Source organism: Cannabis sativa, chromosome 3, assembly GCF_029168945.1.
Source record: "Cannabis sativa cultivar Pink pepper isolate KNU-18-1 chromosome 3, ASM2916894v1, whole genome shotgun sequence".
Classification (NCBI taxonomy): domain Eukaryota; kingdom Viridiplantae; phylum Streptophyta; class Magnoliopsida; order Rosales; family Cannabaceae; genus Cannabis; species Cannabis sativa.
The window spans coordinates 40,977,466-40,997,042 of NC_083603.1; the positions used below are offsets into that span (position 1 = coordinate 40,977,466).

General features: G+C 32.8%; 3 protein-coding genes across 3 annotated transcripts; 2 read left to right on the forward strand and 1 right to left on the reverse strand.

The window, feature by feature from the left end:
- Positions 1-1,026: 1,026 nt before the first annotated feature.
- On the forward strand, positions 1,027-5,369 carry LOC115709271 (aquaporin NIP1-1). The gene is made up of 5 exons (XM_030637331.2): positions 1,027-1,352; positions 1,690-1,914; positions 2,637-2,837; positions 4,880-4,941; positions 5,048-5,369. The coding sequence occupies exons 1-5, from the start codon at positions 1,200-1,202 to the stop codon at positions 5,256-5,258; spliced, it is 852 nt and encodes a 283-aa protein (XP_030493191.2). The 5' UTR covers positions 1,027-1,199; the 3' UTR covers positions 5,259-5,369.
- A 3,435-nt stretch (positions 5,370-8,804) lies between these two features.
- On the reverse strand, positions 8,805-9,605 carry LOC133036070 (uncharacterized). The gene has a single exon (XM_061112537.1). The coding sequence runs from the start codon at positions 9,603-9,605 to the stop codon at positions 8,805-8,807; it is 801 nt and encodes a 266-aa protein (XP_060968520.1).
- Positions 9,606-13,892: 4,287 nt separating this feature from the next.
- On the forward strand, positions 13,893-19,363 carry LOC115709246 (nucleolar complex-associated protein 3). The gene is made up of 13 exons (XM_030637294.2): positions 13,893-14,155; positions 14,541-14,710; positions 14,803-15,005; positions 15,380-15,588; positions 15,669-15,771; positions 15,925-16,088; positions 16,426-16,564; positions 16,688-16,864; positions 16,963-17,096; positions 17,817-18,119; positions 18,267-18,406; positions 18,505-18,602; positions 18,748-19,363. The coding sequence occupies exons 1-13, from the start codon at positions 13,977-13,979 to the stop codon at positions 19,246-19,248; spliced, it is 2,520 nt and encodes an 839-aa protein (XP_030493154.2). The 5' UTR covers positions 13,893-13,976; the 3' UTR covers positions 19,249-19,363.
- Positions 19,364-19,577: the final 214 nt, after the last annotated feature.

A 19,577-nucleotide genomic window follows, 5' to 3' on the forward strand; every position in this document is an offset into this window, starting at 1 on the left:
TATCTATTAAATCCCTACATTGAGAGTTTAACTCATAATCAAATTCTTAATTAAACTAAACACAAATAAAAACATAAGAAATCAAAGGAAATTAGATGGAGGATTGTCACGGATCATCCACGTTCACTCCAAGCTTCTTCTTCTCGTATTTTTAGGGTTCCATTTTGTCTATCCCTCTAAAATTCACGACCATGTTTCATTAAAATAATGTGTTTCAACCCAAAATTAAGAAAAACAAAGTTGCTCATATCCTGTACGGAGGCGACGCCACAACGACTGTAGAAAATTAAAAAAACACCACTTCTGTATACCCTCGTCGCGACCACCATTAGCCTCGCCGTGGTGACAATTCGTCGCGGCGAGAAGACATTTTTTGCTTCGATATCTCTCAGTAAAATATGTATAACTTTTACATACAAACTTCAAATGAGTTGATTGAGGATGAGTTGGAAAGCTGAAAAAGAGATCTAAAACTAATATGTTTTGACTTTTTCCAAAATCTAATCAGAACATAGTTAAATTTTGATTTGAAGTTTCAGTTTTATTTTCTTACAAAATTTTCTCTATTTTATAGATTACCGTTTTTCAAAATTTAATCAATTTATACATTCTAAGTGTCAAATTTAAAATTAAAGAAAACAAGCGTAACTCTGTTCCAAAAAATAGTAATGAAGAAAAAAATAATTCTAAAAATAATCCGACAAAGAGATTAAAAATAGCCTAATATATAAGATAATATTACAATATTAAAAATGACTTTATGTAGAGTGATTTTTTGTAATATATATTAATTAACAATACAATCAAATTATGTGAGTATGCTAATGCCAGCTATATATATGTTACATGTAAGGAAAATATTTTTATATTTATAGTTATTATGAATCCCTAAATGTAGAATTAAAACAGCTATAATTAATAATAATAATTTAAAAAATTAAATTTTAATCACAGGATAATTCTTATGAGTCAGCACTGAGTAATAATGGATAAAATGGGAAAAGTCATAACAAGGAAAACTATAAAATCCAAAAGCAATAAACATCTTTTACATTTTCGAAACATTTTCAATAAATGCTTAGATAAATCAACATTAAGGTTGATAGAGGGTTTGAATTAAGTTTATATATATGTAAATTTATTTGTGTATATGTATAAACTTAATTCAAAATTTTGTATTGTTAGTGAAATATTAAATCATGGGAGAGAATGAGATTAGTGATAATGGAGATCATATTTTGAGTATGAAGAATGGTGATCATATTGATCTTGATGATGATGATGATTATAATAATACTAATATCCCACATGATAATTCAAACATGTGTGCCAACATAGCTTTTGCTCAAAAGGTAAGTTTGATTATATTTTATATTTTTTTTATTAGTTTTTATGTAATTTATCTTATTTATAGACGAAATCAGCTTAAAAATTTATAGAGGACAATATCGACACCCTCAATCTTCCTCTTTTGGTTCCGTCATTGATCTTATGATATTATTTTTATCTGAGACATTTGACGAAATTAGAGGAGGCTGGGGAGTCTTATAATTCTTATTTTTTAAAAAAATTACATTAAAAAATGATTTTTTTTTTATTTTTTTACATGTATTGTCCCCTTTTTTGTAAGTTTTGTTAACATTTTTTATTTTATTTATCTCTAACATATCTACATGTTATATGTGGCAGTTACTTGGAGAGTTATTAGGTACATATTTTATGATATTTGCTGGGTGTGGTTCAGTGGCTGTGAATTTGAATTTCGACAAAATAGTAACATTTCCAGGCATTTGCATAACTTGGGGACTAGTGGTCATGGTTAATGTCTATGCTCTCGGTCACATCTCCGGTGCCCATTTTAATCCCGCCGTCACTATTGCTTTTGCTTCCGTCAACAAATTTCCGATAAAACAGGTTAATATTTAGAATTAAATATGCAATAATGTGTAATTAATTTTGATTGTTAATATTTTTAAACAATATCTTAAATTTAGTACTATTTTGTTGGATAGTAGCTGGTACATGCATGCATAAGTATTAACTATTGGATTTAATTCAAAAAAAAAAAATGCTTGAACTAACCATAATAGGTTGGATTTTATGTCCTTTTTTTTTGTTTTGTTTTAAATGGTTTTTAAATAGAAATGTATCATTGTCATTCATTCAATACATTTTATGTATTAAATTCTATTTTCATTGTTAAAATTATAATGAATTTTTCCCACATAATCATCCAAAAGATTTGCATGAACTGTCCAAAAAAAAGCAAATTCTTTATATATATTTTTTGTTTTTATTAAAAGAAAGGACCTAATAAAGTAATAATCGAATCAAAAAAAGTATGTCAATCAATAATTTTAACCGAATCCAATTTGGTAAGAAATAAGAACCATGCAAGGAAAGCAAGGAGTCCTCTTAAAAAAAAACCAAAAAAATATATATGCATTTTAACTAATTACCACATATATTTATAATAAAAAGTAATATTTATAAACATTGTAATGATTAAATTAGATTATATATATGATAGAAGTTAAAAGTTTAAATCCCATTGGAACTACAAACAAGAAGTTTATTTATTTATTCTCGAAATGGCACAATTTTTATTTAGTATTTTTCTTGTAAATATATTATAGGTACCCGCTTATATAATTTCTCAAGTTGTTGGATCAACCCTAGCATGTGGAACCTTAAGGTTGATGTTTAGTGGGAAAGGAGAAGACCATTTTCTTGGGACAATGCCGGCAGGCTCCTACATACAATCCTTTGTTGCTGAGTATATCGTTACTTTTTATCTCTTGTTTGCTATCTCGGGTATTTGCCTCGATGATAGAGCGGTAATTTCTACACTTCTAAATATCTTAATTTCTACATTTAATCGAAGATTTATATTTTTTTAGATTCTGTGTTTTACATTTTTTTTTAATTTCGTGTTTTAAGAAATTTTTTTGAATATTTTGTTTTGTAAAATTTTTTAGTCAAATATGAGTAGTGTGAAGAAGTCTTTATGCTTAAAAAAAGAAGTTTGAGGAGTCCAAACAAGTAATGGTACAAAAATCTAAAAAATAAGTATAAGTCATTCAATCAAATATATGTGTTTTGATGCTATTCTTATAAATTCATCTTGAATATTTTTTCATAAATCAGTATACATTTATTTGGGTAAAAAATCTAACAAAATTATTTTAGGTAGGGTTCAATTCAAGTGCAAATAGATAGTGTTATTTCAAATACTACTTTGAACTTTATGTTTTGTAAAACTAATTAATTAAACTATCTATTTTGTTAAATGATAATTTTTTTTTTTTCGAAATGTCTTATGGTAATTAAGATTTTATATTTTCTAAAATAGTATAAAATAATATTTTAAACTCAACTTTTATCAAAATAAAACTTAATAATAACCTAATCTAAATGTGTTGTTACATTTTTTTTTAATACTATATTTGTTTTTCTTAGAAATTAATTTAAGAATGATTATATTAGAAATAAATTGGTAAAAATGAGTTTAATATATTATTTTTTTAGGGAATTTACCAAATATGCGTTAATTTATTATTATTTTTTAAAATTTATGTTAATATTTTCCTATTTTTATTTCTCTTCACCGACATTGTGAGTTATGGCTTATTGTGATTTGTGATTTGTGGCTTATTGCCGTAAAATATTTGTTTATAAATATATTAATATAATTACCCCTTATTTTTATACAATTTTAGAAAGAATAGAATTTAATTGTCATTTATAAAAGAAGATCTGATTGGTAATTTGGATAGGGTCCAAAATAGTATTACCAAATAATAGGGTCGACCCACATAGAGGTGAGGCGGAGCAGTCACCCCTTGAAAAAAAATTAGAAGAAAATGTATATGTAATTAGCAATTTTTTTCCCAAACTTTGACATGTACTAAATCATGGTCATTGAACTTTTTTGCCCGTTAAAAATTCCCCCGAACTATTAAGATTGTTAAATTTAAGGACTTTTATCTAATTTTAGTAAAAAAATTCTAACATGAATGAAAGTTCAGGGGACATGATTTAGTACATATCAAAGTTGAAGGAGCATGATTTGGTAGATATTAAAGTTTGGGGAGCATGGTTTAGTATATAAACAATCACTAAAACAGTAAAATTGAATGAAATCAGATAAAAGTCCTTAAATTTAACAATCTCAATAGTTTAGGGAGAATTTTTAACGGCCAAAAAAATTCATGAGGCATTATTTGGTATATGTCAAAGTTCGGGGGGAAAAATTGCTAATTAGCCTAAAAAATAATAATTACAGACATAATATTAGCTTTAGTGTAATGGTTAAATTAAATTACATATAAGGTAGAGGTCAATGTTCAATTCCCATCAAGAGCATTTTTTGTTTTTATAGAACTTAAATTTATCAAGATTGGGATAATTATTATTTGAGTGGGGCTTATTTAAGTAATTGTAATATTTATATGGAATATTTGCAGCAAAATTTTTTAATATTTGTAATTGTTAAACATATAACTCTAATAAAAAAATTGCAGCAAAAGTACTTTATTTTATGATTTTGTTGCAGTCTTATTTTTTTTTTACTTGTTAAGTGTCAATTAAACACGTTAAGAGCTAACTCAAAAACACTTGACGATATATTTCTTTAGTTTATTTAATATATAGTCCAATAATATGTTGTCACGTATTTTTGAGTTGATATTAATAGTCAAAAAAAAGCATGACTGTAACAAAATCATAAAATAAATTATTTTTGCTATCACTTTTTTAATTAGAATCGTATATAAAACAATTGTAAATATTTATATATACTTATGATTTTCCACCAAATTCAAAGCCTCAATATTTTTTTTTACAAATTAATCTTATTTTGGGGTTTTCATTTATGCAGATTGGTCAGCTTGGTGGGATTGCAGTTGGTTTTACTGTTCTATTAAACGTGCTTGTAGCAGGGTATTAAATTTTAATTACTAGTCAATATTTTATTTAATAATAATTCAAATAGAAAATTAATGAGCAATCATATTCTAATTCATGGGCTTGGGCTTCTTCTATGCAGGCCCATTTCTGGAGCATCTATGAACCCAGCAAGAAGCTTGGGCCCAGCAATTGTGTGGAACCAATTTAAAGGATTCTGGATTTATGTTGTGGCACCAATTCTTGGGGCCATTAGTGGTGTTTGGGCCTATAACTTGCTTAGGTTTAATCCTAAGCCTGTTAGGGTTATTACCAAGACCAAATCATTTCTCAAAACTTCTTCACAAAAATAATTAAGGCCTTCATTATCATTAGTTTCTTTTAGATTTTGGAATTTTGAATTTTGTTATAAGTATCTGTTAAGGAAAAATTGAAAAGAAAAATATATGCTAAACTTAATTTTTTTTTTTTTTTTGGAAGAAAGGAAAAATTTTATTTATCAACAACCACCACTTACAAACAGGGAGCCAAACTAAGCAATTACAGATTGCTCAACATATTAACAATGCTTTTCTCTCTAGAACTCAATTTAGCATGGTTACATATAGTGATTCTAGCTTTCAAACTAAGTTTAACCAAGCTACTAATGGCCTTGGCTGAACCACAAGCTTCTTCAAAGACACACCTATTTCGATTGCACCAAACATGGTACACTACTCCGGCCACCACAGCTGATGTAATGTTACTGAGCAAACCTGTCCCTTTGTTACAAATTCTATTCAACCAATCAGTTAAACTTAGCGGCCAATCAAAATGCCCCAACCAACTAGTGATTTCATTAATCACTCTCTTAGTAAAAATGCAATCAAAAAACAAATGAGAATGAGACTCTTGCATCAAATCACACACCGGGCAGCTTGTGGAGTTGAGAGGAATTACCTTTGCTAGCCTGTCACGTGTCTGGAGATTCCCATTGATAGCTTGCCATAAAATAAATCGGTGTTTTGGCATTTTAAGCTTGTGCCAAACATCCTTGTGGTAGAGGACTTGAGGAGCCGAGATTAAGGAGTTGTAGAATTTACCAATTCTGAATTTCCCAGAGATACCAGCATCATAAACAGCCTGTTTATCAATCTTATCCCTAAGATTAACAAGTTTTCTGAAGTACCAACTCATATCTTGACAAGGGGTAAACGACCAAAAGTCTTCTCCTTTCATATAGACAGCATCCACCCAACGAATCCAAAGACTATCTTGCTTTGTGGACAACGCCCATATGTATCTAGCCATCATTGCTACATTCCACTTCTGACTCTCTCTGACACCAATACCCCCATGGTTTTTAGGTAAGCAAATTTTCTCCCAAGAAGAGAAATGAAGCTTTCTCTGATTCAAAGAGCTACCCCATAAGAAGTTCCTACACAGTTTGTCAATCTCCTTCGTAACTTTTTGAGGCAGAATAAAAATGCTCATCCAATAGCTTCGAATCCCCAGTAAGACAGAGTTAATGAGTTGAGCTTTACCTGCAAAGGAAAGATGTCGACTGCTCCAACAGTGAAGATTCTTTTGAATCTTGTCTATGATTCCCCCACAGTCCGACGCTTTCCATTTAGTTGGTCGAAGATTGACCCCTAAATATTTCAAGGGAAAAGAGCCCTCTTCCATCTTTGCTATTCCTTTCAAGAGCTTTTTTGTATCATCAGAAACACCTCCAAAATAAATGGAGGATTTAGTAGCATTGGCTGTTAAGCCAGTGGCATTACAAAACTCAGTAAAAGCATGTTGAGTGATGTTCAAGGAAGAGGCATTACCCTTGCAAAAAATTACCAGGTCATCTGCAAAACACAAGTTCGTCAGTTTCAAAGATTTGCACATTGGGTGGTATCCAAACCCCTTGGAGTTTGAGGCATGGATAAGCAGACGAGTGAGGTACTCCATCACAAGAACAAAGAGCAGAGGGGAGATGGGATCCCCTTGTCTAAGCCCTTTTTTTCCTTGGAAAGTCCCATGAAGTCTCCCATTCAGCATTAAAGTGTAAGAGGTGCCACATAGACAAACCATAATCCACTTAATGAATTTTGTAGGGAAGCAAAGGCCTTTAAGTAGATCCATAATGAACTCCCAATCAACGGTATCATAGGCTTTGCTTAGATCCACCTTCATTAGACACCTAGCCGAGATGTGTTTCCTTGTATAGCCTTTAAGTAAGTCTTGAAAAATTAGAACATTGTGGGCAAGACTCCTTTTCCTCACGAAGGCACCTTGGTTGCTATGAATTAGATCTGATAACACCTCACTTAATCTAGAGCAAATCATTTTAGAAATACACTTGTATAAAGTGTTGCAGCAAGCAATTGGTCTATAGTCTATAGCAGAGGCCGGAGAATCTACTTTAGGGACCAAAGATATGGTAGTTTTATTTAAATCAGCAGGAATGATACCTTTGTCAAAAAAAGAAAGGATAGCCACTGAAATTTCTTCCCCAATCTCATTCCAGAGATCCTTGAAAAAACCTGCTCCATAACCATCCGGACCTGGACTTTTGATCTTGTTTATACTGAACATTGCTTCTTTGACATCCTTCTTTGTAAACGGTTTCACAAGCTGAATTTGTTGTTGCATATCAAGCTTTTTCCCATAAGATAATCTCTCTGGATTCAGCTTCATAGTTGCAGAACTACCAAATTTCATGAAAGTTCTAAAATGAGAGAGATAATGAGAAATAACACTATCATAATCATCATAGATCTTACCATTAGAGACATAGGTGGTAATTCGATTTTGCTCTTTCCTTTTCTTAACACTAGCATGGAAAAAGCTAGAGTTTTCATCACCAAAGCGAAGCCAAGAAATCTTGCTAATCTGCTGAATGTAGCTCGTGTACTGTTTATTGGCAGCAACATAGAACTCCTTTGCTGTATTTTCAGCAGCTTGAAGAGTTCTGTCAGCTGGATTCAAAGACAACAAAGTTTGAGCTTCATTGTACTTGTTTTTGGCATCATTGTATGTCAAGGTAATACTACCAATCTCAGCATTGTTAAATCTTTTCAGGCAGTGCTTCAGACGATTAAGCTTGCCCATTATTCTTGAAAGACCCTCTCCTTTAACCGGCTTGTTCCAATTAAAAAGCACCTCCTCTTTGAACCGACTATGATCCAACCAATGGTTAAAAAACCTAAAAGGTTTTATGCCCACCTTCCTTATTTCCAAGTTCTTGATTAAACAAAAACAATGATCAGAGTAAGTTTCCCATTGAAATAAAGCCTCTGTTGAAGGAAACAAAGAAACCCAACTATCATTTTTGAAGGCTCTATCAAGCTTAGAATGAATTCTAATACCGGGATCATGTTTGTTGGACCACGTAAACTCAGCCCCAGAGCTTTTCATAGGAGTGACCTGGCCTATAGATAGCCAAGTTTGAGCATCATTAATCTCATTGCGCTTCACCAATCTGCCACCTGATCTGTCCCCAAAATGAAACATTGCATTAAAATCACCCATTATGAGCCAAGGGTGATTTACCATCCCAAAACCAGCCAACTTATCCCATAAAAGCTTCCTCTCACTAATGGAATTCTTGCCATAGATTCTTTGTGAAAATAAACCCCGTATCAAGACCATGAATTTTAACTTTACTATGGAGCAACTGATCATCTTCATCTATCACTTCAATCTGAACAAACTTTCTTTGCCAAAGAAGAAGGATGCGACCCTCTACAATCGGACTTGTATAGTGATCCCAGTTGGGAAAGTTATTACTAATCATTTTTTTTATTTTTCCCCCTCGTATCTTCGTTTCTAACAACGCTACAATACCCACCTTATTCAACCGACAAACATCCAAAATGGATTTTTGTTTATTGACTTTATTTAATCCACGAACATTCCAACACATTATGTTACACCACTCCATCCAGCATAGAGTTGTTTAACGGATCAATCTCATCCAAAGGTTCTTGGAGGACCTCATAAGTGTTGCTTGATGTGGCTTTCTGCATCTCAGTTGTTTCTCCATTACCCGCTGTCTGTTTTTTGTTACCCTTTCTTCGGGGTGTAATCCATTGACCTTCACATTCAGCCAATGTTGATCCTTCTTTTATATCCCCCTGTATAGTCTTAGCCATTTTTCCCTCTTTCTCTAAAGTCTTCTCTGTAGGCAGAGCAAAATTATGATCATTAGATATTTTGTTTACCTCTTTTCCCTTCTTTTCTTGAACTGTTTTATTCTTTTTCACCCAAACCAGCCCTTTATCTTTAGCACAAGTGCTAATGTTGTGACCAAGTAACCCACAAGCTGCACAAGAGGTTGGAAGCCATTCATATTCAATTTGTTGTTCAGTGAGTTGTTTCCTCTCATTGAAGAAACTAATGCTTGAAGGGGGTTTATCTTGTATAGGCATATCCACAAGCACCCGAGCAAATTTTATCATCGATCTTTCACTCGTGACTTTGTCTATCATAATTGGTTTACCCACAGTACTTACAAGAGCACTTAGAGTGTTCTTACCCCAATATTGAAGGCCTAGTCCATTTAATCGAATCCATATTGGGACTGACTTAACCAAATTCAAAGAATCAATATCAGTGGTCCACGGTCTGATGACAACCGGTTTTTTGTCAAAATGGATGACCCCTGTTTCCAGAACAATGTCTCTAGTAGCCTCATCTCGGAAGTTAACCAAAGTATATCCAGAGTTCATTCGCACAATTCTGTCAATACCCAGATTTCCCCATATCCTTTTCAAGAAGCCCTCAAAAACCCGAAATGGTGGGTTGGCTCCGAGAACAACACAAACAATCGAGTTCTTCCAGTAGGCCGCTTCAACTTCGACCTCTTCCAAATATATATTAAAAATTATATTGTATAACCGCTTTTTAGTTTCTATTTTAATTTTTACCTTTCTTTTATTATTCTTTAATGTATACCCAGTTTTATAGATTATATTCTCATTATGTGTGTAAGAGACTCTAATTTTGATGAGTTATGTGAGATTATATTTAGTATTTTGATTATAAAATAAAGTATTCATCAATTAAAATTATTTTGCAGTTATATTTAGTTAATGTGTAATAAAAAAAATAGTTCTCAACTTATCTCTAATTTTGCATAAAAATATTGCTACTCAAATATGATTTTTTATGCTTTGATTAGTTATTTTTTTACTCAACTTATCTCTAAGAAAAATGTATCAAGTTAATTTTTTGTTAAGAAAACACATCATGTAATTTCCTCATTAATTAAACATAGTGCAAAGTTTTAATTTTCTAGTGCTGATTTTTACCATATACTTTGGTCATGTTTGGTGTATGGGAAAATTGGGTGGGCTTGGATAATGGATAGTATAGTCCACTCCATACTCATGTTTGAAAAATTTAGGGATTATTTTAAAAAAAACACAAAAATAAAACAAAAAATTAAAAAAAAATACGGTTGTACCGTTCTTTTGATTTCTTTATGTTGTACTCTTGTTATTTTATTATTGATTTTTTATTATTTGTATATTATCTTATTATATTTTTTTTGGTATTATTGTGATGTTGTTTTCTTATTATTTTTATGTATTTTTTTTGTTATTTTAGTGTTATTTTTATGAACACCTTAAAATGTAAAGATTTTTTGTGGGAGTTTGTATGCAAGTCGTGACTAGCTGAATGAATTTTGGTGAGAAGTTGAAAGCTTGTAGCATTTCTTCTATGAACTCCCATTTTATGGTGCCATACGCTTTCTGAAGATCAAGTTTAATCATGCAATTTGACTTCGTTGATATCTTGCCATAGTAAGGCAGGGGCCTTTAATCAATAATTAGCAAGTACAGTAGAACCTCTATTTAAGAATACTCTATTCAAGAATAACCTCTAATTTGTTATAAGAAAATCAAGTCCCAATTTGGGTCAGTTATAAATAAGAATAACCTCTAAATTGTAATTAGTTATATATTTTTTAAGTCCCGTATTAACAAAGTATACCTCTATATAAGAATAATTACATCTTAATAAAATATATACATATATTTTGTAAATTTATTTATGTAAAATTAATAATTTTATTTCAAATTATAATACATGTATGAACATTATATTTACTCTAAAATAATTTTAATATAATATAGTATTAATGATTATTTATTGTTATTATTATTACATTGATATTTTTTAGTTTTTTAATTTTATTTTTCTAGTGTAACTCTATTGAGTTATAACCTCTTAATTAGAATATAATTTATTTGGTCCCAAGTGTATTCTTGGATAGAGGTTCTACTGTATTAAAAGTAAATGTGTAAAATGTTCCTTTGTATGGTTCTCGATCATGTTTAATGGTTCTATGCAAGGTTTCTTTAAGGCCAAAAGTGGATTGAGACAAGATGATCCCATGTCACCCATGATCTTTGTACTTGGGATGGAATATCTTACCAGGATCCTACAGAAGATTGATCTTAAATAAGATTTTGGTATTCATGACAAATGTGAAGCTATAAGACTAAACCACTTAAGCTTTGCAGATGATGTTCAGTTATTCTGCAATGGCAATTTTAAGAGCATCTATTACATGTTACAAGGCCTCAAACTCTTCTCAGACACTTCAGGGCTTGACCAAATAAAAACGTGTATTCAGCTGGGAACATTACGAGGCATAGATTATGTTTGGTTACTACTTGCTGAAGAACTAAACTTTGTTGATTTAATCTCGAGCCGTTATGGACAAAACCTTAGGTGAGTATACCCGTTCAGGTCTTAAAATGAACTCCATTGTGTCACTCTAATGAGTGCCACGTCACCCTGTACGAAATTTGGAATAACAGTCACTTTCAAAAAAATTTAAACAGTTGTTTTTTTTAATCAATATTGGACTTCGTTCCCAACTTGGACCTTAACACCCAGACCAAAATCCAAACCATGGTCTCAGATCCAAATCCATACCGAACCCCCAACCTCGACCTGGAATCCAAACTCGAACCCTGAGCTGAGCCCGAATTCCGGCCCTAACCCCAGACTCGACCTTGACTATTGCCTTGAGGAGCCAAAACACGGACCCGGACCTCGACTTTGGCCCAGACCTTATCCGAGACTCGACCTAAATAAAATCAAAAGATAAAATTTACAGAACACACTTTTATTTTTTGTTTTCAAAAACAAAATTTTTAAAAAATTTTACTTTTATTTTTGTGATTAAAAAATTTAAAAATAAAAGTGTTACTAAACACTACCTTCTAATCATTATTATAATCAGTTTGATATACTTATATTGGATGATTTGCTTTAATAATCTATTTTTAGAAAAATTATTGGGAAAAATGAAGCTAATTTTTGTAATGTCGTTTTACACGATTAATGTCGTTTATGTATTTTGGTTAGCACCCTTAAATAATTGGGATAATTGTGGCAAAAGTCCCCAAAAAATTAGGGTTGATGCAGATTAATCCCCAACCTCAAAAATTGGCGGTAATAGTCCCTAAGGTCACCATTTTTGTTAGTCCGTTAGTACCTAAGTTAAATAGTCCGTTAATTGCTATAACAATTACCACGTGTCAAAACATTATTGGTATACTTAATAAATATTATTAAAAATTTAAATAATTAGAAATTATATAAAAAATAAAATCTATAAAATTTATTTATTTATTTTTTCTTTTATTAAAATTAAAAAAACCATTATCTAAGAAAATATAACAAAATCCTATAATTAATACCCAAATCCCACCCACCTCGATCCTTCTCTTCTTCTTCTTCAAAGAATTTATCAATGTTACAGTAAAAAAAAAACTGATATTCAGATCTAACTCACCACCCACAAATCTCTCACAAACTCACCATCATGATGATGGCATCAAAACCATTGCTCCGATGGAGTTCAAAGGTTGAATCTCCTGTTGCACTCTAAGCTTTAATAATGTCAAATTTTGTTTTCTTCTTTTCTTACTATGTATCACTGCCTCACATGTCCGATGGCATTCTGGTTACAGAATGATACTAACTAGAGTACTTGCAATGCTGTTATTTGCAGAGGTTGGTCGTCGATGACTAAAATCAACTCCAAATTCAACAATGGGTCCCTTCGATTTCACAAGGTGGTTAGGCTCTGCTCATCGACTACAAAAACCAACCCAGAACCGGTTCATTGGTCTTCAAATCTTGACCTCCGGCGAAAAGCTTTGGAACGATATCGGCGTGGTCCCGATCTCAAATCTGAGCATGGTGTGGGTGAGGATTTTTTTTGTTCTTGTTGTGGGGAAACTGTAGGAGAAGAAATAAAATGGGGGTGAGGCTTGGCACGGGGACGATGTTGTGATCTTGGGGTAGTCTAGCTCAAACAGATCTGAGAAAAGTGGAGCTCGAAGTGTGGTGATGATGGCTGCGCTGGGTTGAAGAGAAATGGAGAAGATGAACAAGAAAAGAGGTTGGCTGGGTTCATGAAGAAGAAGAAGAAGGGAAGACAGAAAAGCAAGGGTCGGCTATGGAGGTTTTAGGGGACGACGGTGGGAGCTTCAGACCATGGCTATGGAGGTATTGGCAGAATGAAGAAGACGAAGGGGAAAGAGAAAAGTGATGGTCGGTTTTGTGAAAAAATAAAAATTAATTAAGTTTTTTAAAGAGAATTTATTTGTTTTTATTTTTTCAAAAAAAAAAAAAATTATGATTTTAAAATATTTGTTTTTAGTTTTTTATTTTATTTTAAAATTTTTAATTAAAATTATTATTTGGACCAATCAAAAATTGACATGTGGCATTTTATTTGGGTTTAACGGATCAGTTAGAAATAGGGACTAACGGACTAACGAAAATGGGGACCTTAGGGACTATTACCGCCAATTTTTGAGGTTGAGGACTAATCTGCATCAACCCTAACTTTTTGGGGACTTTTGCCGCAATTATCCCTAAATAATTACTCATAATAAATAATAAAAATAATCTCATCATTGATCTCAGCCGTTAGATTCTTCCATCCAACGGATAATATTGCTGAGAAAATTGTAAGTGAAAAAAATCGCTAAAACCCTGTAAGAGAGGTCGTAACAGAAGTAGCTTCAAACTAAAACCCCCAAACCCAAAAACCCGAAACCCTAGCCAAACTCATGATGAGGACGAGGACGAAGAAGGGTGGTGGAAAGCAGAAGATAATTCTTCCACCTGACCTTCCACCGGATATTGCTGATGATGAAATTGAAGTCTCCGATGAGGACTTGGAGTTTGTTCACCACAATAAAGATTATGCTGGCTTCGTTTCACGCTTGGACACCCAATCTATCACCAAGTTCGTGTTTTTTCTTTTTAATTCATTCTCATTTCTGTATTTTATACCTTTGATTCTATGCAGAATATTGATTTTAATGGATTTGATCAATTTGATATCATTCAACTAGTTTCTGTATCAAACTCTGTTCATAAATATGTACTGGAAATGTTGATTTTCTTTAGTGTTTGAAGTTTTTTATACCATAATGCGTGTGTGTGTGTGTGTTTTAGTCTTATTTTCATTGAAACTGAATCGAACTTGCTTTAAATTATATAATGGTAACTTTCATATTGAAGAAGATAATGTCTTTGCTGTCATAGTGAATCAAATTAACTTCTGTGCTGTTTTTTTTTTTGTGTGGGATTTTTCTCTACTGATCAACTTTGTATTTGCGTACAAAAAGGCATGTTACTCGTGTTGCTGATGTGAAAGAGGATGCTTTGGAGGCGATATACGAGAGGCGATTAAAGAAGAAACAATTGCAGAAAGAGCAAGAGGTTGACAAGCTTGAAGTGGATCGTGTAGATGCTCTTCCGGTGAAAACTTTAGATGGGACACTTGTCTACAGAACAGGTTTTTAGTTTTTCGCTATCTTACATTGCTGTCTTTTATTTAGTCTTTGAAGCTGTAAGTATGATACCTTTTGTATATGCTGTCTGGTATAGTTCCAAAGGCTTCAAAGCAATCTGAAAGCAATCTTAATGAAGAAGAAGAGAAAGAAGATGATAAGGAAGGTACAGGTGTTTTTAAGTTGACAAAGGCGGAGAAGAGGGCGAAGCTCAAAAAGGGTAGGAAAGAGGCAAAGAAACAAGGGAAGGAAGTGGTGGTCGCACCTGAAGTGGAGCAAACCCCACAAGCAGCTGCTTTGGTAATTACTATTTTGAAGTTTCTTATTTTACTTTGTTTTCCTTATGACTGAAGTTTTATGTCATATTTTTTTTTACTTGTAATTGTTAGGATTATTAAGTAACAAATGTGAACCTTAGTCATAAAATATACAAGGAATATACTTGAGATATTTGAGTATTCATAATATTTATTGTCAATTTGACATGTATTAGAATTTAGAACAATATGCTTTCATTTTTTGTTGTATGCCCGTATTGTTTGGAACTATATCAAATACACAACTTAAATTGTATCACAATGTTTGCATATAGGGATTCCATTAATACCAAGTAGATAAAATGCTTGGACTCTGGTTTTGTGTGTCCCATAATTTTTTTCCCCTTTTGCTTTTAGGCTGAGGTGAAAGAAGATCTCACGGCTGAAGAAGCATTTGAAAATAAGAAGCGAAAGATTGCTGAGCTGGGAACTGCACTGCTTTCTGATCCAGAGTCTAATATAAAATCTCTAAATGAGTTCTTACTACTTTGTAAAGACGATAACCATCCAATTGTCAAACTTGGACTGTTATCTTTGTTGGCAATTTTTAAGGATATCATCCCCGGGTATGAATAATTTCATTGTATGGAAGGTGTCTGGTGTTTGTATTCAGTTTAGATTTTCACATTTTCCATTTGTGCGACAGCTACCGGATCAGGCTTCCTACTGAGAAGGAGCTCCAGATGAAAGTCTCTAAGGATGTCAAGAAAATGCGATTTTATGAGTCAACACTTTTATCTTCATACAAGGTTGGTACTCCAATTTGAATGAGAATTGGAATCTATTGTCAACTTGTTCTGATATTTGCTTTTCAATACTATTGTTTTAGTTTTCAGGCATGAATAACTTTTAAGTTCAGTAAATTACAGCTAATTTCTTATTTTTCATGCATGATTTTACAGGCATACTTGCAGAAACTATCAGCACTTGTTAATGTGCCCTCTTTCCAACATGTGGCCATTCGATGTCTCTGCTCTTTGCTTGATGCAGCACCTCATTTTAACTTTCGCGAGAGCTTGTTAGGTGTTGTTGTCAGAAACATAAGCTCCCAAGATGACGTCGTAAGGTTTTGCTGTTTCTATATTCTTTCTTCCTTGTTCTTTTTAAGATTTGATAAGTTTCCTTTTAGGGGCTAGTGACAGTTTCGAGCTTGAAAATCTCAGTACAATGTTTTCTTGGATTTTGTGTTTAACTTTTGTTTAAGAAGATGATTAATGTACCTGAATGAATCTGCTTAGGGAGTGGAAGTCTAAAAAACCTTTCCCTTTTGGGGCAATTCTAATTTGGTTTTGGCTTATCTGGTTAATTTACACTTTTTCTTGTAATATAGCTGCAGTGGCTCATCTAGTTTAAGTATTTTCAATGGAAACATTTTTGTTTACATGTATATTTCTTGTTAACAGGAGACTTTGTTCCTCAGCGATAAAGTCACTTTTTACAAATGAGGGTAAACATGGTGGCGAACTCACAGGGGAGGCTGTTCGATTGATTGCAGATCATGTGAAAGCTTATAATTGTCAATTGCATCCTGATACCATTGAGGTGTGATGCCCTCCTTCAGCTTATATATACATTTTTTTTTGTGTGGGCACATTTAAATAAAACTTACCAAATTGTTTTAAATCTCTAAACTTCGCCTGAACATTGTTTGCATTGCTTTCTCAGGTTTTCTTATCTTTGTCATTTTATGAAGATCTTGGGAGGTCGCACAAAGAAGATCCAAAGAATAGAGTCAAACCCAAGAGAGGTAGGAAGAGAAAGAATTTTGATGATGCAAGTCAGTTGCCAGAGAATGACAAAAAGAGAAGTAAACGAGAGACCATGTCAAAGATAAGAGAGGAGGTAGATTTTTACATATTAAAAAAGAACTACTGTTACCTTTTACAATTTTATTGCTCTTAATTTGTTCTATTGATGGGAACACTATGTTGCTGTACTAGGTGGAAGCTGATTACAAGTCTGTAGCTTACACCCCTGATATTACAGAGCGGAGAAGGATGCAGACAGAGACACTTTCTGCTGTGTTTGCAACATATTTTCGTATCTTGAAGCATACAGTGGCAACAGTTGCCAGGTTCACTATAATTTTTCATCGTATAATTCTATTGACCTGAACATGCAATGTCGTGTAGTATTGTTTAGTAAAGATACACAAAAGCTTTGTGATATTAGGTTCAAGACTCATTTACATTGAATTAACAGATACTACAGGAAGCAAATATATGATTGTCTATTTGTCCTTGCAAATTTACATATGGGTGATTAGGTTGGAAACTGTTGTATGTACATATATTTAATTACATCATTGCCTCTCACAGATGGCTTTTTCTTGAACTATTCCTGAGCTTAGTGTATTAAGTTGTCTAATTTTGCTGTTGAGATACATAGTACATAAAATATTGTCTAAGTGAGATTGGGGAGCAGCAATTTTCATGCGGTTTTTCTTCTTCGAAATTAAAAGCTTGCTTGATGATCAAAACCATTTAATTACATGTTTTTAGTGTATATATGTATAAATATATTTTATATGGGTGAGCAGAGTAGTGATTGTTTAGGAAACCTTGTTATATTTTATTTTCCACATATTTTGTTAGCTTTGAGATTATTTTCTTGTTTTCGTAAATTACAAGAGCTAAATTGAGTTGTTATCTATGAATTTGCATAAGAACGTAAGACAGAAATCTGAATCCTGGAAAGTTGACACTTCGAGAATGACTTTTGATAGACTGCTATCTAATAAATTCTCCCTACATATTTTTGACTACTTTTTCTCTTTTCTTATTTTGTATCTTAGTTCTGAAGCAAATGCTGGTGGTTCCCACCCTCTGCTGGCTCCCTGTTTGAGAGGTTTAGGGAAATTTTCCCATCTAATAGATTTAGATTTCATGAGTGATCTCATAAGTCATCTAAGAAGGCTTGCATATGGTTGTGATAGTTCTGAAAAAGCCTCTGGGAAAAGTTTGACAGTATCTGAGCGCCTTCAATGCTGCATTGTTGCTTTTAAAGTGATGAAGAGCAACCTCGACGCCTTGAATGTTGATCTGCAGGACTTCTTTATCCAACTGTATAATATAATCCTTGAATACAGGCCTGGAAGGTCAGTGCTCTCTCTTGTTTTAGTGTATATATATGTGTGAGGCAAGTGCATTTGTGTTTTATACATTCCAATTCGGCTGTGCTTGAGATGTCAAGTCGGGTTTGTATTTCTTTAGTTAATCTTTTTTCAATTTTGTTTCTTTAACAGAGATCAGGGAGAAGTCTTAGCCGAAGCTTTGAAGATAATGTTGTGTGAAGATAGACAACATGACATGCAAAAGGCAGCTGCATTTGTAAAGCGTCTGGCTACTTTCTCATTATGTTTTGGCTCTGCCGAAGCAATGGCGGGTAGGCCTTTTTTATATTGAAATTTCCCATTTTGGTATCAGACATAAGATATGAATCATTGTAAAGTTATATAACATGTCCTTTGGGAACTTTTTCAGCTTTGGTCACTCTGAAGCATCTTCTTCAGAAAAATGTCAAGTGTCGAAATTTGTTGGAAAATGATGCCGGGGGTGGCTCGGTTTCCGGCTCCATTGCGGTAATATCTCATGTTATACAATTATGCAAAGATTGCTTGGTTTCTAAGTATATTTTCTTTTTGTTTTAATAACCAACAATTTTGAGGGCAAATTTCTGGGATTTCGGTGTTGAACAACAAAATCTAACGGCATTTTTGTTCACAGAAATACCATCCATATGCTTCAGACCCCAACTTAAGTGGTGCACTTGCTTCAGTCCTTTGGGAACTGAATCTTCTTGTGAAGCATTATCATCCTGCTGTTTCAACAATGGCTACCGGAATTTCAAACATGAACGTTACTCACGACCAGTTCTTTTTCTCCAATGTTTCCCCAATACAAGCTTTCAACGACTTGTCACGTGAGCTGGAGTCACTAACCCCACCAACCGATTCCTCTAAATCCACCGGTAAGAAAAAAGGAAGCGGGTCCTTCAAATCGGCTGGAGTCCAATCGTCAATCGATACAACTCCCGTTGATGAAGACATGTTGAAAAACAAACTCTCGGAACATTTTACGCTTCTTCGAGACATTAAGGAGAACCAAAGATTGATGAGTGAGTTGGATCATACAAAACATTCCTTGAAGCTTTATGAAGAGTATAAACAACAAAAGGGAAAAGCTAAAAGTACCAAATCCAAGAAAATCAATGCCAAGTTGACTTGATCCACTGGTTAAGTGAGATTGTTTTTGGTATGGAAATTTTGAGAAACTTGAGTATTATTTAATTTTTGTACCATTTATAATTTTTCATTCTCTATTCCATATTGTTTTTTTGTAACATGTGTTGTCGTTAGATTCGAATATGAACACCCATCAAAGATAAAAAAAAAAGCAGAAAAATCAAAGAGAAAAAAATGATTGAATGAGAAAATCAAGAAGTGAATTGACTTGGAATTAAATTGGTCACTTTTGAGTTTACTTTTGCTTATTTCGATCATTGATTTATTTTTAAAACAACACACATCCCAATATAAAATACCTTAGCCAAATAC